This window comes from Acartia tonsa, chromosome 12 (genome assembly GCF_053477335.1).
Source record: "Acartia tonsa isolate MP-2025a chromosome 12, ASM5347733v1, whole genome shotgun sequence".
Classification (NCBI taxonomy): Eukaryota; Metazoa; Arthropoda; class Copepoda; order Calanoida; family Acartiidae; genus Acartia; species Acartia tonsa.
The window spans coordinates 556,419-580,533 of NC_137271.1; the positions used below are offsets into that span (position 1 = coordinate 556,419).

The following is a 24,115-nucleotide window of genomic DNA, read 5'->3' on the forward strand; positions in this document are numbered from 1 at the left end:
TTTCCTCATATGTCTGTCTCTATGTACTTTCTGTGAGAATGATTTTTCACATATGTGACATGAATATGGTTTCTCACCAGTATGTGTTGTCATATGAATATTCATATTATCTAATCGTGAGAATGATTTACTACATATTTCACATGAAAATGGTTTTTCACCAGCATGTGTTCTCATATGTCTATTTTTATGATGATGTAAGGAAAAAGTTTTACCACATATATTACATGAATATGGTTTCTCACCAGTATGTGATCTCATATGTGAATCTTTACTTTGAGCTAAGGTGAATGATTTATAACATATATTACAAGAATATGGTTTCTCTCCCGTATGTGTTCTTATATGTTTATCTTTATTTTGAACTGTGGTAAAATATTTCTCACATATTGGACATGAATATGGTTTCTCACCAGTATGTATTTTCATATGTCTATTTTTATCACCAGACTGTGAGAATGGCTTACCACATATATCACACGAAAATGGTCTCTCCCCAGTATGAGTTCTCATATGAATGTCTCTATTACTAGCTGTACTAAATGTTTTGCCACAAATCTGACAAGAGTTCTTCTCTTTATCACTATCCATTATTCTATGCTGTTATATTATCATAGATATTTGATATTCCTACAGTGGCATCAGGCACAAACCTGAAATTTAAAAAGTAATCAGCTGAAGATTATATTAATACAGTAAAGTAGAATACAGGAGAAAAACAAAAGAAATAAATATGGCAGGGGTTTACCATAAATAAGTTGAGGTTGCTTTTACTCATTATTAGTATCAGCAATTTCCATTCAGTTCATTCTCCCATATTTTTCAGGATTAATTTAAAAATGTTACAAATTTGTGGTGTCTTTAGGCTTTAGAAGGATTCCAAAGTTCTATGTATTAAGAATGCAAAACAGCCAAGTAGGAGTAAGGGAAGCTGTTCACTAAAGAGAAACTATTCAGAAATTTGAAACATTACCAAACCTGCTTTATTCAATTATTATTTCAAACTATTTGACAAATAACCTTCCTTCTGTACATGTAAGAAAGCAAAAAAACTCTAACTTTGGCTTTAATAGGGCTAGAAAAATTGTTCTTTAAATTTTTAAAAAGTTATTACATTTTTAGACAACTTTATGACTAAAAGAACCATTCTTCTAGATTGATTAGGCTTGGTTAGACAATTCTAAAACTGTAAAACTAGCTATACTAGAGCCATTGTTAGAGTTAGTCTGAAAAAGTGTAAAGTAACATTTAACAAGATTTTGCAGATAATGTAAAACTTTTAAGAGATCATAGCTTTAGATATTCAAGGGCCATAAAATGGCAAGAAAGCACTAAAAGAAGTTTTTGAAATGGTGAAAGAAGTGAAAACTATAAGCTTTTTTCAAGAAGACATGAAAAAGTTTTCATGTATTTTAAAACATCATTGAAAAAACCTACAATACAAGGTCTTATTTTATATGAGCAACATTTAAATTTGTTGTCTGTCCCATTTTACCTTTATATTAGTGATTGTATCTCTCCTATTATTATATTAGAACATAAATAAGACCGAGGATGCAAGCTTTTCCGGAGTGGTCCTATCCGGGGAGATGGAGAAGAAGTCCCCGGGCAAACCTGCATCAAACACACCTGCTTGACCATTCACCCTGTCCGGGTTTCCACCAAGGGGCCGGCCTAATAGGCTTTTAAGTCAGCCCCTGTCAGCTCTGGAGGCCTTGGAGGCCTTTCAACTCCAACCCTCCAACATCCCTCCCCCTCCTCCCCTCATCCTCTGTGGCGACATCCATCCAAATCCTGGCCCTAAATACCCCTGTTCTACCTGCTCCCGCAATATTACCCGCTCCACTGGTGCCTTCCTCTGCAACTCCTGCCAACTTTGGGTTCATCCTAAATGTTCCCTCCTTCCATCCAAATCCGATTACAATTCCAACTGGTCCTGCCCACCCTGCATTTCTGCCTCAACAACTCCCTTTTCACCTATCTCCCCCCAACCACCAACACCCCCATCCAAACCCCGCGGTCCTAAATTCCCATGCACAGTCTGTTCCTTAGGTGTTACAAAATCCACTGGTTCCTTCCAATGTAACTCCTGCCTCCAATGGATCCACCCCAAATGCTCCCTCCTCCCATCTGCCACCCACTACTCTCCTTTCTGGTTCTGCCCTTCCTGTTCCCCCCCAACCTCACCCCCTCCCTCTCCTAACTTATCACCCACATCACCTAGCTCCCCGTCTCCCCCACCTTCCCCTTCAGCTCCTCCTTCACCCCCGCCCCCTCCCCCACCCACCCCTGCCCTCCGAAAACCTCCTGGTAAACCTTTTGTCCTTCAATTCAATTGTAATGGCCTCCTTACCACCCAAGATGAACTCCACAACCTTATTTCTACCCATAACATCCCTATCGCCTGCCTCCAAGAAACCAAACTCTCCAGCAAATCCAATCCCAAACCCCTCCCTGGCTATAACTTTCTCAGGAAGGATCGTCAAGACCGACCTGGTGGAGGAATAGCCTTCCTCATTGCCGATGACATCCCCTTCACCCACCTTGACCTCAATCACCTTTCCAATGGCCCCCTAGAGATTGATGGTATCCAAATTTCCCGCAATGGCTCTCCTACACAAATCATCAACCTTTACCTTCCTCCACATTCCTCCTGTCCCCCCCAATACACCCCTGACTTTAACCTCCTCTTTGACAACCCAAATGACCTTATCCTAGTCGGTGATTTCAATGCCCACAACCCTGCCTGGAACTCCATAACCCTTGACCAATCTGCCATGAATCGTGGGGAGGCTCTGCTGGAAGCTCTCAATGAGAGCAGCCTCTGCCTCCTCAACGAGGACTCCCCCACTCGCCTCCCCCCCAACGGCCAACCTACCTCCCCCGACCTTTCCCTATGCTCTGCCCACCTTGCACTTGACTTCTCCTGGCACACCCTCACCACCCTCCGTTCTGACCACCTCCCCATCCTCCTCTCCCTCCCTGAAATCAACAGAAACCCCCGCCCTGTTAAAACCTTCCACAACTTCCGTAAAGCAGACTGGGACACCTTCACCCTTGAAACTGAAACCCTCTTTGAAGATCTTCCTGATCCTTCCTCCTGCTCCCAAGGTGAAGCCACTTTCCGCCAAATCCTCCAAACTGCCTCCAAACACACAGTCCCCGCTGGCTTCATCAAAAACTCCACTCCCTCCCTCCCCCAGTCTGCTAAGCCCCTTATCCAGCAAAGAGACTCCTTAAGAGAAATTAACCCCCATGATCCTCAAATCCAAATCCTCAATGAACAAATTTCCTCAATAGTTAACCAACACTCCAACAAAAAATGGCAAGAAACCCTTTCCAAATCCGACCATAGAACCAACCCTTCCAAATTCTGGTCCCTCCTCAAATCCCTTTCTGGCAAAAATAATTCCCCTCCCTCCAACCAACCCATTTCCTTCAACAACAAAGTTCACACCTCCCATGCCCACATTGCTGAATCCTTTACCAAACAATTCACCTCTGTCTCCCGCCACACCTCCAACCCTTTCTCCAGAAAAATTATCCGCAAAATTAGACACCGCCACCGCCTCAACAGAGATTTCCAACCTTTCACCCCTGCCCTCGTCCTCGAAGCCATTAAAAATTCCTCAAACTCATCTGCACTTGGCCCTGATCACCTCAACATCCTCCACCTCAAACACCTTGGTCCAAATGGCATCTCCTACCTTACCAAACTCTTCAACCTCTCCATTTCCGCTGCTAATATCCCTGCCATTTGGAAGCTCTCCAAAATTATTGCCCTCCTCAAACCTAGTAAACCCCCTGACCTTTCCACCTCCTACCGCCCAATCTCCCTCCTCTGTCCTGCAGCTAAAGTCCTTGAACGCCTCCTTCTCCCATACCTCAAACAATCCCTCTCCACCCACCCCTCTCAACATGGCTTCAAACCCCTCCACTCCACCACATCCTCACTCCTTAATCTTTCCACCTCCATTGCTAACGGTTTCAACCAAAACCTCCCCCCCAGCCGCACAACCGTAGCATCCATTGACCTTTCCAAAGCCTTTGATTGCATCCCAATCCACCTTCTTCTCCAAAAAATCTCCTCCTCAAACCTCCATCCAAACATCATCAGATGGCTATCCTGCTACCTGCGTGGCAGGATGGCCTTCTGCTCCTACCAAAACACCAACTCCTCCCCCAGAATTGTCCACACTGGTGTCCCCCAAGGCTCTGTTATTTCCCCCGTCCTTTTCAACTTCTACATAGCAGATGCCCCCCACAACCCCCCCGCCACCACCTCCTCCTATGCCGACGACCTCAACTCCTTCCACTCATCTCCTGACATCCCCCAGTCAGTTGAATCCATCAACTCCCACCTCTCCTTAATCGCTGACTGGGCCTCCACCAATGGCCTTTCCATCGCCCCCAACAAATCCACTGTCACCCTTTTCACTCCTGACCGTAAACACCAATCCAACCTCCATCCTCAAGTCCAAATTAACGGCTCCACATTCCCCCTTGAGAAAACCCCTAAAATCCTTGGAGTTACCTTTGACACCTTTTTTAATTTCAGTTCCCATGTCTCCACCATTTCCTCTAAAATTTCCTCCCGCCTCAGAATCCTTAAATGTCTGGCTGGCACCAAATGGGGCCACCAGAAGGAGACCCTCCTCACCACCTACAACACCCTCCTCCGCCCCATCACCACCTATGCCTGTCCTGTCTGGTTTCCTAACACCTCCAAAAACAACATTGATAAACTCCAAGTCCTCCAAAACCAAGCCCTCCGCATCTGTACTGGTTCCACCAAAAAATCCCCCATTAGCCACCTCCACCAAGAAACTAAAATCCTACCAGTACGGAACCACCTTTCCCTTTTATGCTCCCAGTACTTGGCCTCCTCCCTCCGCCCTTCCCACCCATCCTTCCCCAATGTCACAACCCCTCCTGGTCCTAGATCCAAGAAATCCACCCTCCAATCCATGTTCCTCCCGACCCTTCAACCTTTTCTCACCCCTGAGAACACTCTCCTCCCTGCAAATTACAAATCCACCATCTCCCGACTCCACACCTCTGCAGTTACCCAAGCAATCAATTCCTATCCCCCTAATCCTGTCCTTAACCTCGCCCCTCCCAACATCAACCCCTCAGAGATCCAACTTCCTAGGCACTACAGAACCATCCTCTCCCAATTGAGATCCAATTATTGTCCTAAGCTCCAAAGTTACCTGCATTCCATCAACGCTTCTCTTTCACCCAACTGCCCATCCTGCCCCAACAATCCTACCCCTGAAACTGTCCAACACCTCTTTTCCTGCCCTAATAACCCCACCAACCTTAATCCCATTGACCTCTGGCATAATCCCGCCCTTGTAGCTGCCTTCCTATCATCACACCCAAGTTTCACCAGCCTCCCTCCTCTTCAACCCCCCCCTCCAGAGCCCCCCCCATAAGCCTCCCCTCCCCCACCTACTGATGACGACCCTGGACACGAAAATGGACTATGAGCAGCCAATACAACAACAACAACAACAACATAAATCTTGATTCTCACACAGCCAACTTCTAAATTAGGAAGATAATAATATAGATATTTTTGTATTGCTCACAAAGTTTTTATTTGTTTAGCTATTTGTTACTACATAGATTTCCTTTATTTGAATTATCAGAAGAATGGCTGAAAATATAAATTCTAGTTTTGTTTATTTTTTTACATTCTGACCTATATTTCAAATTAAAATTTCTTACCTACCTATACAAATTTCTTACAAATACAAATTAAGATTTGTTTCGATTATAATTGTCTTGTTTAATTGTAAATCCCTTGTATTAATGAACATAATTTACTCACCTAAAGTTTAACTTTCCTCCCACAGCTACAGTTCTTACTTTACTTAATTCATTTCATTCTTTATATCTGAAAAAATAAGATAGTAGCATACAATAAAAAGATAATATATTTATGCAATATTATAATATTATATCAAAATATCATTGATTGCACAGCATTAAAATAAAGAATATAGAAAAAATTTGATTGGTTTCTTATAAATATATATATTTCTCAAAATATTTCAAATTGTGAAATGAGAAAAACTTTTTCAAAAATTAAAAGAAAAAGGAATGCCATGCAAAAAATTAAATATTTTGAACTAAAATACATTTAAAAGAATATACATATAGTAGAATATTACGAGGTTAATAAAACTAAATATCAGGTTCTTCAAGTTTAAATTCTTCAATATCAATTCTATCAATATTGTCATAAGAGTCTTTATCATAAATATTTTCATTATCAGATAGATAATCACCAGATGTTTCTTCTTTTATATAAATATCAACATCTACCTCTTTAACAGAGATACAATTATCTTTGCAAGTTTCTTCAATATTCTTACTCTTCTCTTTTACTAAAGGATGAACATATTTATGAATATTTAGAAGATCATGACTAGAAAATATTTTGCTGCAAATAATACAGATAAAAGATTTCAATGCATTAGTTTCTTCTAAAACATTTGTATTTTCACAAATCATGGTTTTGGAATCATTATTTTTGTCATAATTCAAGGAATAATCAGTCTTTTTAGTTTCCTCTACAACATTTGTAGCTTTACTATCCTTATCTGTTAAAGGATTTTTATTAGAAGTTTCTTCAAGACTGTGTTCATTATTTATTTTAGACAATGATTTTATTTCTAAAGGTAAAAGTTTCCTTAGCTTGACACAAACAGGTTTCATTGTTGATAGTAGACCATTGTAGTTGTCCTTTTGTACAGTCTTATGGTTATTAACATCCAGGAATGATTTACTGCACTTGTCAGATTTATCTAGTTTCTTTCCAGTAGAATGTTTCCTTATATGAATGTCTTTAGTTTCCTTCCTTGAGAATGATTTGCCACATGTGTCACATGAATATGGTTTCTCACCAGTATGAGTTCTCATATGTCTATTCTTATCACTAGATTTAGTAAATGATTTCTCACATATCATACATGTATATGGTTTCTGTCCTGTATGTATTCTCATATGTACATCTTTATTATGAGCTGTGGTAAATGATTTCTCACATATATCACATGAATATGGTTTATCTCCTGTATGTGTTCTCACATGTCTATTTTTAGCACTTGAATATGAGAAATTCACATATTACATAATTAAGGTTTTGGTCTGAAGCTAAAGATCTCAGAAAATACTAATCCGACTGGGTTGTACTTTTAAGTGAAGCTTTATGAATGTCTTAGGGTGGTTTTAGGCTATTTACTGACATCCCCCGCCCTTCTCTAGAGTCTGGGGACAAAGCAACAAGTTTATTATAAAAGAAGTGTAGGCCAATGTTATAAAAGTGATTAATTTGCACTATCTATAGAAGTTTTATAAGTAGGTATATATATAAATAATATTTAAAAAAATATTTATAACAACCGTATTACAAGGGACAGAGGAAAAAGCATGAAACAGTTTTGCCTATCAAAACTATATTTTTTTATTTCATTGTTGTTTTCATGGAAAATTTGCTTAAATTCTTAATCAGACGTAAATATTGAAGAAAAATCACATTTACTATTCTGCAAAGTTATTTTTTACTCACCTCTATTTTCCCTATTATAAACTCCAATCTACAGTTCCTATCTTTCTTCTCATTTCTTTCAATACATTTTGTATTTGTCTGAAAAAATAATATTTAAACATATAAGGTAGGTATGTTCTGTACATTATTAAAATATGCAAGGCTAGATTTGTCATAATTTAACGTTTTTAAAGCAAAACAGAATTATAATAGTTCCACATTTTGCATTTGAAAAAGTTAAAAAAAATTAATCATAAAATGTTGTGTTTTCATATAAAAGATGATTGAATGATGGATTTTATCCCCCACTCGGCCCGCTCGGCCTAGCCACGGGCGCCAGGCCCCCTTAATCTAAATTATTGTTCTCGGCCAGGATAAATAATCACTCTTTAATAATTAAAATTAATACCCACAAATAAATAAACTCAAATTTACAATGATAAGAAAATGTCCTTAAATGCCAAAAAATCATTAATTAAATGATTGATTACAAAATTACAACATTACAGCAAGAAATAAACATTATAACATTAAAAACAAAATTTATAAAAGAATTATATTAGATAAGGAACTAAACATCAGGTTCTTCAAGTTTAAAGCTTTCTTTTAAAATAAAAATCAATAAGATTTAAATCAAATAATGGCTTAAAGACCATAAGTTGCCTTTATAACTTGGTAAAATAAATAATGTTTGTAAAATACATTATAACAAGAATGTACAAGAATAGATATTACAGCTTATGATCTTTAATAAATGAAACAAAATATAAATATTTACAGGCAGACGAAAATATATTAGGAACTAAACATCAGGTTCTTCAAGTTTAAACTCTTTAATGTCAATTTTATCAATATTGTTACTATCATAGAGATAATCACCAGTTTCTTCTTCTTTTACATTAACATCTGCATCAGCTTTGTCAATGAAAGCAGGCTCCTCTTTAATAGAGAGAGAATCATTAGCAATAGTTTCTTTTTCCTTAGTTTGAGGTAAATCTGAGGTAAATTCTTCCCAATATTTTCTCATCAAATCTTCTTCTTCAACTTCTATTTCAGCATTTTCTGTTTTTACTTGAGAAATATTAGTTTTGTCCTCAACCTTTAACTCGGGATTATCAATATCATTGTCACTAATATTAATATTGTTGTCACTAATTTCAAATCTTGTATTTATAAGATCAGGATATTTCTCTTTAGTTTCCTCTACAACAGTTGTAATTGTTCCATCTATCTGAATTGTGAGAGGATCTTTATTAAGAGTTTCTTCTTCACTAATAGAATCAAGACTGTGTTCATTATTTATTTCAGACAATGATTTTATTTCTAATGGTGAAAGTTTCCTTAGCTTGACACAAACAGGTTTCATTGTTGATAGTAGTTGTCCTTATATTTATTAACATCCAGGAATGATTTACTGCACTTGTCAGATGTATCTAGTTTCTTTCCAGTAGTATGTTTCCTTATATGAGTGTCTCTACTTTCTATCTGTGAGAATGATTTTCCACAAATTTGACATGAATATGGTTTATCACCAGTATGTGTTCTCAAATGTCTAGCTATATGACTTGTCTGAGAGAATGATTTACCACATACATCACATGAATATGGTTTCTCTCCTGTATGTATCTTCATATGAGTATCTTTACTATATAATCGTAAGAATGATTTCTCACATATATAACATGAATATGCTTTTTCACTCGTATGTGTTTTCACATGTTTATCTCTATTTCCTTTTTCTGAAAAAGATTTAGCATATATGTCACATAAATATGGTTTATCTCCAGTATGAGTTCTCATATGTTTATTTCTACAACTAGATTTTGAGAATGATTTATTACATATTTAACATGAATATGGTTTCTCTCCTGTATGTGTTCTCATATGAGTATATTTATGACTTGACTGTGAGAATGATTTATCACATATTTCACATGAATATGGTTTTTCACCAGCATGAGTTCTCATATGAGTATATTTATCACTAGACTGTGAGAATGACTTATCACATACACTACATGAATATGGTTTCTCTCCTGTATGAGTTCTCCTATGAATATTTTTTTCACCAGACTGTGAGAATGACTTACCACATATTTCACATGAATATGGTTTCTCTCCTGTATGAGTTCTCATATGAGCATTTCTATTACTAGCTGTACTAAAGGTTTTGCCACAAATCTGACAAGAGTTCTTCTCTTTTTCACTACCCATTGTTCTATGCTGTTATATAGTTGTAGATATTTGATATTTTTACAGTGGCATCAGTCACAAATCTGAAATAGTAAACTCATATAATTTAAAACAATAAAAAGTATCTACTCAGTAAATCTTTACTATTATAATGTATATTAATTTCATGGTATTAAAATAGGACACCTGGCATACTTAATAATAGGTAATATACTGCAATATTGCGAGTCTTATGTCTGATACTAAATAATTTAAAATATTAAAATCAATTGTTATTATATGATGTATACATAAGAACACAATTATTTGTAATACAATTAGCAAGTAGATACTCCTAATTTTTGAGAATAAGAATTATAATTTTCTATTCGATGTTGGAGAAGCTTTATTAACATAGATTCTGAACAAATGAATTATAGATTTACAATGGTACTAAAACTACTTACCTATATGTTATGATTTTAATCTGAAACTCTTTAAGGACCCAAGTTCTGACTGGTACACCAATATTTCCTCAGCAGTCTAAAATAATTAAAGTAATATATACAAGAACAAAATTTTATATTCATCTTAAATAAGCATTTATTAATTTCTAACACCAGAGCTTATAGCTAGAACAGACTAAAAACCTAAATTGAAAAAAATTAAACTAAAAAAATAGTTTTACAATGAATTATACTATCAGCTATGCCACCAGAGGTCTTTAAAAGGAGCGAAGGTATTTTTGGAGGGGGAAATTATACCCCCCTTTCCCCCCCCCCCCCCCAACAATGTTAAACCTTTTCCTTGGGGCTATAAAAAGCTGCACTGTAAAGAGGAACCATATCTGTTGTAATAGGATACAAAAGCATCCTTTGTTGTTGATGTATTGCATGTAATCGAGATTTTGACATTTTTTTAACCCTGGTACAAAAGTTACATTTTTACTGCTTTTAAATAACTCACAGACTAAAAAAATTACAAATGTTTCGCTCTCTACTTCTATAACAATAAACACCTTGGACTCACCTTTACTTCCTCATTAAATATAAACTATAATCTACAGTTTCTATTCTTTCTTCTCATTAATTTCATAACATTTTTTATTTTCTGAAGAAAGAATAATTTTAACTTATAAAGTAGGTAGGTATGTTCTATATATTATTTTAAAAATACAAGTCAATAACAAAACTACCTAAGCTATTTAAGTTTTCAAAATGCATTTGAAAGTTATTGTTAAAAAACATTGATAAAGGTGAAATTATAACATTTTAAAAATAAATCAAAACTAGAAGTTGCCTTTAAGTGCCAGAAATATTATTTAATTCTTGATAAGAAAAAATACATAACAACAAACATACTTTCTACAGCTTATAACATATGAGCAGAATGTAAAATTATATGTCAATGTTATGTTATGATCTCGGAACAATATTGAGGTGGAGATGTGTTCAGGGCATTACAAGATTATCACATTAACTCCTTTTATCCTGATTTTGTGTAACACCTGCCATATTGCATTTAATATGTTTAATGTCTGCAATTTTAGAGAAGTCCTGAGGTGTTGATTATTTACTTCTGTGGCAGCTTTTGCATGTGAATCTCAGAACCTAAGAAGATGGGTAGTAGACTTTGTGTTGTGTGTGTGTCCGCACGCAATGAAATGAGGTTTTCCTATAATTTAAGCTTAAATACTTTCATGCCACTACTTCCTTGATTTAAAAAGTCAAGTACAAGACCATTTTTCAATCATATACACAATTGATTTTTACATTAAACCACCTGAATTTTTATTCTAACACAGATTAAAGTTCTTACTCTCTTATTTTTTAAATAATCATCTTATCAATCTGAAAAAAATAATGAGATTCAAGTAAAAATAACATGTAAAATAATTTTAGAAATATTCAAGAAAGTGAAAAATAAATTTTAAGAAATAGGTCAGAAACTAAGTTATTATTTTATCCTAACAGTCTTAACTTGGTTAAATTAACACTTTACTTTTAATTTAATAAAAAGCACCCTTTTTAGAAAAATACCTACTCAAATATTTTATCTTAATTAAATGTCAACTATTTATTCCAAATTGTTTATGTTTAAATTTCCTAAGAAATAAAGTTGATAATTTTAATTATTTTAAAAGTAATAAAATAAAAAATGTCACTTGAAACTATAATGTTCTAAATCAAATAAAAGATAATTTTGGTTATTTTTAATTAATTGGTATCACCTTGATTTGGAATTTTTCTATGATAAACAAACAATAAGCCGCATCCATAAAAGTAAACAAATTTAACTTGTTTACATTTAACAACAACAAGCAAATGCCGCGATTTTTGTATAGATTTTGATGTCGTCTTCGTTATGACGACATTTTCTACTTGGATTATTTCCCCCCGTTTATAAATAGATAAAGTATATTAAAAATGAAGTAATAAGATAGAAGAAGTAATCAACTTTTAATAAAAAATTAAAAAGATGTTTATTTTGTTAAATTTTTACGTAAGGTTTGCAAACAAATAGGCAAAAATATTATCAAAAAAGGGAAAATTATGTGGAGAAAATATATGATTCATCAAAGACGACATTTATATTTTTAACAATTTTGCAGCATTTGATCTTTGTTTACAAATACTTTAAAAGTTTGTAATCACAACATTTTTAAACAACTAGTTTTGTATTTGTTAAAAAAATTGAAAACAATAGGAAAATATCGTATAATAAATTTGAACAGTGTAAAATAGAAAGTTTTAAGTATTTTCTGATTAATAAATTCTTAGAAAATGTGCTTAAAAGTTAGATCTAAGTATAGGTAATAATTTTCAAAAATGTATTTCTTTCAGAATTTTCTTTAGCTATGAAATGGACCAGCCTCTGCACTAAATAAATTGTTTTAGAGAGATGTTTTTACTCTCTCAACTAGGTATTTTTCTTAAATTTCTTTAATTTGTAGACGCATTAGGAACATTTTGTACCCTCTTAGGGCAGGTAATCCATTGTGTTAGAAAATGCTCAAATGTGTTTAGTTTTGACAATAATCTTACAAAATTAGGTATAGCTATCATCAATGTCTCCCACAAATTTTAAAAAGCATTACAAATTTTTTATGATATCCCAGCCAGAAAGTAGCGTCACTATCGCGCTACTATAGCGCACGATATCGTGTAGCAATCGAGCACGAGTTCTTACGATATCGCTAAATAGTCGTCCAATGCACATCGACGATATGTTACGATAAATGGTCGAAAAGGTACTTAGAGCTGCACGATACACCCACGAAATCGTAAGCGATATCGTAAGGCTCGTAAGCGATATCGTGCCAAAATCGTGAATAAAAAGTACATTTAAAAAATATTTAACATCATGTAGTTTTTTTTGTAAATATTGTATGTAAGTAAGAGGTTGCAAAAAGAATCCATTTCATACTGTGCATGCATACAGAAAGAGAGAGTGAGAGACAGAGAGAGACATGGTGTAAAGAGAAACCATTATCTGTGCCCTTCTACTTAATGTATACTCTCAAAAGTTTTCCATAAACTTTGATAGAGAGTTTTTGTGTTTATCATACTGAATGGCAATGATTTAAGGAATATTAAGACACACATTTAAAAATGTTGCCATTTAGAAAAAAAACTTTTTAAAAATACTTTTATTTGTAATATTAAACATAAACACATTATGACAATTTTAGTTATCAGTTTTATATTTATTTTGTTTGACAACAGAAAAAATGCAATATATTTTTTAAAATAATGTGAACTTCTAGCAGCCAATTTATAAACTATATTTCTCACAGAATGATGTTGATTATATGTTGGTTGTGTGTCTGTTTGTAAGTGTGTGTTGACACACATAAAATGCTATTGTTCACGATTTCTTAGGGAAATCGTGGTTGCCGCGATTTTTACTACAAAATCGAATTAATCCCTAGCGATTTTTTTCGATTTTTGCTATAAAATCTTAAATAAGATTTTGGCGATAATATACTACATTTCGGATGCGAGTTTCCTTACGACGTTTCTAGCTGGGATCCCTTACCTTCTCTCCCCTCACTTAAAATCATCAAAGAATTCTGAACTTTTTACTTTATTGATACTAGATCGTTGCACAATCACTCTTAAAACTGAAAGAACTTGTAAGTGATGCTTATTTACCACATAATATTAAATAAGTTAATTTTTGTGTTGGCAAGGATTAAATCAGTTTCTTTTAAAGCTTCATTTTTCACATTCAAGAAAAGGTAATAAATTAAATAAGTAATTCTTCAAAAAGAAATATGATTTTAATCATGTAATTGTACCAAGAGATCTTGCTAAATTCTGAACTGATAAGAGATTCCTCAACAGTTAAGATTCCTATAGGTCATAAGAAGATTTTAATCTGTAATAGGAATATGAAAAGATCAGTAGGTACCTATCTTTCTGAAGATTGCAAAATTTAATTCCATATCAGATTCTCAAATTATTAAGAGAAGTTACTCAATAATTATATCACAAAAGTAAGCACGCTCAGTATAGCTTTAAATTCTATGCTTTTGTGTAAACATATAGTTTTAAACATTAAACATATAATTCAGCATTATATTGTTTAAGTATGATAGGTGTCCTACATGACTACAATATACTATTTAAGTAGTAAATAATATAAAAATTAACTTATATTTTTTTTATAGTTTTACTATATTGAAAGTATTTTTATAGTAATATATGATAGTAATGTTGGACACATGCCATAATTAAGCAATATATACTGCTTTTTTAATCCAGGTGACAATAAATGATTTCAAACAAACTTTGAATATAAATGACCACAGAAGGTTGACAAGATTAGGTACTTTAAAATACTTTTGAATATATTTAATTATTTTAATCTGCTGAGGAAATATTGTTCTATCAGTGAGAACTTAAATCTTCATAATATATAGGTAAGTATTGTTAGTACCATTGTAAATCTATAATTCATTTGTGCAGGATCTATATTAATATAGCCTCTATAACATAGAATAGAAAATTATAATTCTTATTATCAAAATATTAGGAGTATCTACTTGATAATTGTATCACAAACAATTGTGTTCTTATGTATAGCATTGAGATACAACCAGCAGAAAATAACAAGGGGTTACCAATCCAATTCTTTTAGCAAATCTCTTATATGATTGGATTTACTTATAAAACTTTGAAAATTGAATTTTGGCACTTTACTTCTACAGGCTAGTGGGGTAAAACAGCCACTTAATCAATAAATTATAAGTTTTGAGCTTATTTCTAAAGATATTGAGCTGATTTTTTTAGTGGAACCTTTTTTACATAAATGAGTTAAAAATTTGAAATCAGGCTCCAGGTTCAGGTACTGCAGGCCTCCAGGTGGATCCTGGACAGGTAAAAACTAAAAATCTTCACTTTTATAGTTAGAGCATAACTTCTCTAACAAAAGTTGCTACTTTATGGATAGTATTAACTCATTTGAAGAAAAATTTGAAATCAGGCTCCAGGTTCAGGTACTGCAGGCCTCCAGGTGGATCCTGGACAGGTAAAAACTAAAAATTTTCACTTTTAAAGTTAGAGCATAACTGCTTTAGCAAAAGTTGCTAGGTACTTTATAGATAGTATTAACTGATTTGAAGAAAAATTTAAAATTGGTCTCCAGGTTTAGGTACTGCAGGCCTCCAGGTGGATCCTGGATAGGTAAAAACTAAAAATTTTCACTTTTAAAGTAGCAACTTTTGTTAAATAAGTTTTATTCTAACTATAAAATTTTAAAAAATCAGTTTTTACCTGTCCAGAATTCACCTGGAGGCTGGTTTTTTATCTTTTTTTCATATACGCTCATAACATCCAAAAAGATGCATATTTGGTTTAATAAGTTGATCTCTAACACTTCAAACAATTTTTTTTTTTCATTTATACCTGTCCAGAAGTGACTTTCCAGCCTAAAGCACCTGAACCTGGAGACCTATAAAAATTTTTTTAAATATAAGGAAAATACACCCCAAAAATAAACTTTTTTCTCTAATAACCTATCCTCTTACTCCTATGACAAAGCCTATACTCCCTGTTTACACAAAAGTGTCAGATCCGCTGCCCCCTTGTATTCTTATGTATAATAATGAGATACAACCGTCACATGATAATAATTAATTTGTTATTATAAAATTATTATTATCGGGCATAAGAATCACTTATAGTACAGCAATATATGATTTACCATTAATTAGTATAACAGGTGTCCTCTTTAATACCATTCAAATAAACATTATGATATTCAAGAATAGAAAGCATTATTTAGTATATACCTACTTTATTTTATTTGAAATTACATAAATTTACTGTTTCAGATTTGTGACTGATGCCACTTTAGGAATATCAAATATCTATAATTATATAACTTCATAGAATAATGGATAGTGAAAAAGAAAAGAACTCTTGTCAGATTTGTGGCAAAACATTTTCTACTTCTCAATATAGAGACATTCATATGAGAACTCATACTGGTGAGAAACCATATTCATGTGAAATATGTGGTAAGTCATTCTCACATTCAAGTCATAAATATACTCATATGAGAACTCATACTGGAGATAAACCATATTCATGTGTAATATGTGGTAAATCATTCTCACAGTCAAGTAGTAAAGACAGACATATGAAAACACATATAGGAGAGAAACCTTATTCATGTGTAATATGTGGTAAATCATTCTCACAGAAAGGACATAAAGACAGACACATGAGGAAACATACTACTGGAAAGAAACTCGATACAACTGACAAGTGCAGTAAATCATTCCTGGTTGTTAATAAACACAAGACTGTACATAAGTACAACTACAATGGTCTACTATCAACAATGAAACCTGTTTGTGTCAAGCTAAGGAAACTTTCACCTTTAGAAATAAAATCATTGTCTGAAATAAATAATGAACACAGTCTTGAAGAAACTTCTAATAAAAATCCTTTAACAGATAAGGATGGTAAAGCTACAAATGTTGTAGAGGAAACTAAACAGACTGATTATTCCTTGGATTATGTAAAAAATAATGATTCCAAAACCATGATTTGTAAAAATACAAATGTTTTAGAAGAAACTAATGCACTGAAATCTTTTAGCTGTATTATTTGCAGCAAAATATTTTCTAGTCATGATCTTCTAAATATTCATAAATATGTTCATCCTTTAGTGAAAGAGAAGAGTAAGAATATTGAAGAAACTTGCAAAGAGAATTGTATCTCTGGTAAAGAGGAAGTTGTTGATATTTATATAAAAGAAGAAACATCTGGTGATTATCTATCTGATAATGAAAATATTTATGATAAAGACTCTTATGACAATATTGATAGAATTGATATTGAAGAATTTAAACTTGAAGAACCTGATGTTTAGTTATATCTTTTTATCAACCTATTAATTTTCTACTAAATGTTCTTGTAAAAATGTATTTTAGTAAAAAGTATTTAAAGATATTCATGGCATTCCTTTTATTTAAATTAACTTCTATTGATATGAATTAATTTTATTTTCCAAAAAAAAAGTTATCTTTTTGTATGATTTAATAAACGTTTATTAAGAACCTATACAAAATATCACTTAAATTTTTATATATTCTTTAATTTTATGCCATGCAATTTTAAGCGTAATTTAAAATCAGATTAGTAGATTTTGTAGATTAAATCTTTTGTAAATTAGACCTTTTGTAGCAACGCATTTTTTGAGCAATGAAAAAAACTTACTCTTTGTTTTTGTATCAGAACACATACAGGAAAAAAAACCATATTTATGTGACATATGTTTAAAATCATTTATCACAGCTCATAGTAAAGACATTCATATGAGAACACACACTGAAAACAAACTATATTCATGTGATGTATGTGGTAAATCATTTTCACAGAGAGTAAATAGAGACAGATATATGAAGAATCATACTTGTGAAAAGAAACTAGATACATCTGACAAGTGCAGTAAATTATTCCTGGATGTTATTAAACATAAGACTGTACATAAGTACAACTTCAATAGTCTACTAATATCAACAATGAAACCTGTTTGTGTAAAATTAAGGAAACTTTCACCTATAGAAATAAAATCATTGTCTGAAATAAATAATAATTTAAACTTGAAGAACCTGATGTTTAGTTCTTAATCTAATATAACCCTTATCCAAAAACTTCAATTTTGTTTTAAATCTATTCTTTTAATTTTTTATCATATTGTACATATTTTGTTATCAATCATTAAATAATAATTTTTTCATTTAAAGGCATATTCTATGTAGTTCGTGGTTTTCAAAGAATGATTTATCTTTTTTTGTAAAAAATATTTCTTGTGAGATTAAACATTTTTTAATTGTTTTTAAAACCAATACAAATTGATTAATGATTTTAATTTTTACTATTACTTTTTCAAATGTATTTTGTGTAATTATAATAGCTTTGTTTTGCTTTAAAAGCTTACAGTAAATGCAAAACTCCCTTTGTATTTTTTAATAATGTACAAATTATACTTCATATGTTAAATATTATTTTTTTCAGATAATTACAAAATGTATTGTTATAAATGAGGAGAAGGAGTAGGAACTGTAGATTAGAGTTTTAAATGAGTTAAATAGAGGTGAGTAAAATAAAGAATATGAAATAATTTCTAAATTTTTGTGCTTTATTAAGAAAAACATTAGTCAGCAAGTATTCAAAAATAACATAGTGAAATAAGCAAAACTAGAGTTTTGATTGATTAAATGTTTAAGGCTTTTGATTTTTTTCATATTCTACATTCATAATAAGAACTTAAATCTCTTACAGCAGTTGTAAAACTAAAAATTATTATCTTTTGGATTTTTTTCATATTGGACACAAATTTTAATTTTCTACCACGTAGTTTTAAAAATATTAAGACTCCAAAATCATATTCTTGTGATCTATGTCTGTCTTATATGTATGGGTATAATGCAATATCTTATTTTATGATAATGTTATTATTTAATTTTAGTCTGAGGAAATATTGTTGGTTTTACCAGTGATAACTGAGGTCTCTAAATAGTTTAAAGGTAATACATCATATTTTTAAAGGTAAGTGTCTAGCAAAGCATTTCTAAAATTAATTTTCACTAAATCTATAATGTCATAATCATCTCTCTTAATAATCACAGAATCCCAAAAATGGCAGGTGTCCTAGTTTATTTTATTATTAGTTAGGTACAATTCAGAAGCTGGGCAAAAAATCTTGAACAAATAAATGTAAATTTTAAACACTAATTTTTTTTGAAGTGATGATTCCTACAACATTTTGGCACCATGCCTTACTTTAATAACCTTAAAAGCTAATAATATAAACTTTGTGTAGTAGCATCTAGGGTCCCAGTACTCTATGTAGGAGGAGTGTGGAAGAATATAACATTAAATAACTTAGTGTCATTGTTCACTATTTCATCTGATTTGTAGAGCTTTAATTTTGTTGATGTTGTCCTCCGGATTTTCTATGTAGTTCATTTTTATGTTTATTAAATACTTTTCTATGTATTGAACTTGAGTCTTGAATAAATAGGTATACAAATAAAAACTTTATAAGCAATACAAAAATATCTGTATTATTATCTCTATAATATTTTCTATATATCTATTATTTAGAGGTGACTGTGTGAGAATCAAGATTTATGTTCTAATCTAATAATAGGAGAGATATAATCACAAATATTAAGGTAATATTTTAATTACAAATCAACAACTTCAGATGTTCAGAAGAATTTTGTAGTGCTAGAAGAATTTTTTTTCCAGTTTTAAAATCATCTAATGATTATTTTAGTTTTTAAATCGTCTAACCAACAGTTAATTTAAAAATGTATAAGAGACATTTTTCTAGCCCATAAGTTACAACAGTTTTTGTTATCCCACTCAAATGGACTGATAACATACAAATGGGCTGAAGGCAGAAGTCTGTAGTGTCCTAGATTAATTAGATTTGGTTAGATGATTAAAAAACTTAAAGAACTATTCTGCTGGCCCTACTATAGTCAAAGTTAGAGTTTCTTTGCTAACTTACTTAGACGGACATACAAATGACATTATGTGGACGTCTGTAGTGTCCTAGATTGTTTATGATTAGACATGATTAAGACGGACATTTGTCAAATTTTTTTGAAATAATATTTGACTAGAACAGAAAGATGTATCTTCAGTGAACAGCCCCCAATGGATGTTTTAATTTTATTTAAACTTTTACTTTGGAATCCTATTAAGATCTAAAGACACCAATAAGAGAGAGATAACTTTTGCAGAATTCCGTAAATGTGTGAGTTTCAATAATTTATAATAGAAGTAGAACTCTGGCTGTTGTTATAATTGGGTATAACGTCGATATGTACTATATTAGAACAACTGCCATACAAAATTTTAGAGTTCTACTCCTATTTAAAAGTCTTAAAAATCAAACATTTACGGAATTCTGCGAAAGCTACCTTCTAATATTGAGGAAAAGTAACTGTTTTGTAGTGATCCGGTAATTTTAAACCCGACTTTGGGAAATCTCATTTTTGACCATGATACTGTCGAATCACAAAAAACTTAAATTACCCCTTTTACCTTACTTTTAGAATATCTCTACTGTATTCTATTTGACTGTATAAATAAAATTTTCAGCTGATTAATTATTTAAATTTCAGGTTTGTAAATGATGCCACTGTAGGAATATGTTGTTGTTGTTGTAGCCATGATTCTCTGAAGTTAGGACTCATATGCACACGGAGACTGGAAGTGAGAATCCTTTGGCCAATCTTAGATTGGTAAGCTTCGCGCACAGCTGATTATATTTTTACATTCTATGTTACATTACAAGCTGACCCGCAATTCTCGTGGAAGCTACTCAATTATTACATCACCCTGGCCTAGAGTTTTGGCAGGTGTTCCATATTAAGCCACCCTAATTAATGGCACTCTCATACGAGGAGCATGGATGAGGGAAAGCATGGTTAGAGCTGCTTGATTTGTAGAATCCTAACTTCCTACAAATCTCCCCCCTTACTGTAGGAATATTAATATTATATAACATAGAATAATGGATAGTGAAAAAGAGAAGAACTCTTGTCAGATTTGTGGCAAAACATTTAGTACAGCTAGAAATAGAGACATTCATATGAGAACACATACGGGTGAGAAACCATACTCATGTGAGATATGTGGTAAAACATTTACTCAATCCCAAAGTAAAGATAAATCTCAAAAAACGCGCGGCTAGAGCTAACTACACATGGAAGAACACACTTCTTTGTAGAAAATATATTTCGCTTTATTCAAGCCTTCTCAATTCTATAAAATAATAACCATATTTGCAAAAATTCTTAAGAAAACAACAAGCTTCATACTAGTTAAAATTAATATAAGTTTAACAAAAAACAAGTTAAAAATATTAAGAACTTTGAAAAAAAGAATTTTTAAAAACAAAATAAAATCCAAATCTTTTTACTTTGAAATATGGTGTACCTAATTGTTTGAGAGTTTATGTACAACTGAATTATTTATTGTAATGGAAGGGGGGGGGGGGAAGGGTTAGCAGATGAAAATTGGCGGTCAAACTTTTCAACAGTGGTAAGAATTTATACAACAACAAGGAAGAAAATATTCAAAATTTTGGTTGGGTTAGCATTTTTTAAAAAAATATTGCAATTTGCAAGTCAAATAGGTATAAATTATGTTACAAGAAAAAACAACATGTATTAGCAAAATTTACTTTCATTAACAAAAATATATAACAATAACAATAATTTTAAATTTTTCTGTTCAGCCCCAGGTGCTTTGTTTCAAATTTATTGATGAAGAAGGATTCTCGACATTTTCTGTACATGGCTGACTCCTGCCTGCAATTTTCTATAACAGATACTTTCATGTTGGCAACACTGTGTCCAGGAAGATTAAAATGTTCCCCAACTGCAGTTTTATTCAAGTTTTCATTTTGAGATCTGACACAATCTAAATGTTGTTTGAATCTTTCTTTAAGCTGTTTCCCCGTTTCTCCTACATACTGTTTGTATTTGCATTCTCTCCTATCACATGTTATAACATAGACGAGATTTTTTGTAGAGCAGCTGACTGGTGTAGAAATAGGTACCTTAAAATTATTTGCTGAGCTGTAGACAACTTTGGCTTCACGGACATGAGGGCAGGAGGGACAGTTAGGTAGGTTACATCTCTTCATACCTTTGACACTTCTTTTTTCACGTTCAGGTAGCTTTGATTTCACCAATATTTCCCGGAGAGAGCTGTGTTTAGGCTGACGATATGCAACTAAAGGTGGTTCTGGAAATATCTTTTTCAGTCTCTCATCCTTTACCATTATTTTCCAACCTTGTTTTAGGATTGTGCTGATTGAAGGTAGAGCTGGATGGAAAGTAATAACAAATGGTATTCTCTTGGTTGATACTTTAAAGTAAAGATACTCATATGAGATCACATACTGGAGAAAAACCATATTCCTGTGAAATATGTGGTAAATCATTCTTACAGAAAGGAAATAAAGACACTCATATGAGGAAACATACTGGTGAGAAACCATATTCATGTCCAATATGTAGTAAATCATTTATCTCAGCTCATGGTAAAGATTATCATTTGAAAACACTGCATTGGTGAGAAACCATATTCGTGTGATATATGTGGTAATTCTTTCTCCACAGCTCAAAGTAAAGATATTCATATGAGAACTCATATTCATGTGAACTATGTGGTAAATCATTTGCTCAATCCTATAGTAAAGACACTCATATGAGAACTCATACAGGAGAGAAACCATATTCATGTGATATATGTGAGAAATCATTCTCGCATTCTGGTGATAAAAATAAACACATGATGACACATACAGGAGAAAAACCATATTCCTGTAGTGTTTGTGGAAAAGCATTTACTCGATCAAGCAATAGAGATGTACATATGAGAACTCATACTGGTGAAAAACCATATTCTTGTAGTATATGTGAGAAATCATTCTTGCATTCTGGTGATAAAAATAAACACATGATGACACATACAGGTGTGGAACCATATTCATGTGAAATATGTGGAAAATCATTTACCACAGATCAAAATAAAGACACTCATATGAAAACACATACAGGAGAGAAACCATATTCATGTGATGTATGTGGTAAATCATTTACTCAATCTCATCATAAAGATTCACATATGAAAACACACACTGGTGAGAAACCATATTCATGTGAAATATGTGAAAAAGAATTCATTTCAGCTCATGGGAAAGATTATCATATGAAAACACATACTAGTGAGAGACCATATTCTTGTAATATATGTGAGAAATCATTCACCACAGCTCAGCATAAAGATACACATATGAGAACTCATACTGGGGAGAAACCATATTCATGTGATATATGTGGAAAATCATTCTCAAGGAAGGGAAATAAAGATAGTCACATGATAACACATACAGGAGAGAAACCATATTCCCGTAGTGTTTGTGGAAAATCATTTACTGCTTCAAGCAGCAGAAATAAACATTTTAAGACTCATGAAGTACATGCTAGTAAGAATAATATTCCAGTTGTTGGCAACAATATTGATATTAGTGACAACACTATTGATATTAGTGATAACAATATTGATATTAGTGACAACAATATTGATATTAGTGACAACAATATTGATATTAGTGACAACAATATTGATATTAGTGACAACAATATTGATATTAGTGACAACAATATTGATATTAGTGACAACAATATTGATATTAGTGACAAAAATATTGATAATCCTGAATTTGAACAAGTATTTATAAAGGAACAGGACAAAACTAATATTTCTCAAGTAAAAACAGAAAGGGCTGAAATGCAAGTTGAAGAAGAAGATTTGGTGAAAAAATATTGGGAAGAATTTACTTCAGATTTGCCTTAGTACCTAGCTACTACTATAGACATTGTTATCAATAATGATAATTCTGTAAATAGTGTGTTATTAATATTAATGTTCTATTTTTGCCATATTCTAATTTTACTAGATTTAATGCTTTAAAATGACTTGGATAGGTACCTACTATATTTAAAAATAAAATAATGTAAATAATTAGATAAAAATGTGCAAATATTATTTATAAAGGTATATTTCTTAATACTGTACAACTTTTTCCCCGTGTTTTGTTCATTTTATGCTGTTTATTAATAGTTTTAAGATTATGCCATTAATTAGATTTATTTAAATCTAAAAACATAATTCATCGTATCTGATATTGCATATATATATTGTAATAGTTGATAATTTTGATAAAATATCTAATTAACTTTTAATTACCCTTTTTTATCATTTTCTCTTTTTTTATTATTATCATATAACCTACCTGTATATATACTACTATTTTGTTTAAAATGTTTTAAGCTGTATT

At 32.2% G+C, this 24,115-nt stretch overlaps 2 protein-coding genes across 2 annotated transcripts; both read right to left on the reverse strand.

Annotated features, from left to right (window-relative positions):
* Nucleotides 1-6,198: 6,198 nt before the first annotated feature.
* Nucleotides 6,199-7,262, reverse strand: LOC145333617 (uncharacterized; the record flags this gene model as incomplete). Its single annotated transcript, XM_080178783.1, is given in 1 exon segment — nt 6,199-7,262. A coding segment is annotated over 1 exon segment (816 nt), but the record flags the coding sequence as incomplete, so codon positions are not given.
* A 917-nt stretch (nt 7,263-8,179) lies between these two features.
* LOC145333618 (uncharacterized) lies at nt 8,180-10,842 on the reverse strand. Its single transcript, XM_080178784.1, has 3 exons — nt 10,760-10,842; nt 10,198-10,273; nt 8,180-9,834 (listed from the first exon to the last, which is right to left on the reverse strand). Exon 3 carries the CDS (start codon nt 8,922-8,924, stop codon nt 8,361-8,363), a length of 564 nt encoding a protein of 187 aa, XP_080034910.1. The 5' UTR covers nt 8,925-9,834; nt 10,198-10,273; nt 10,760-10,842; the 3' UTR covers nt 8,180-8,360.
* Between the last annotated feature and the right edge of the window lie 13,273 nt (nt 10,843-24,115).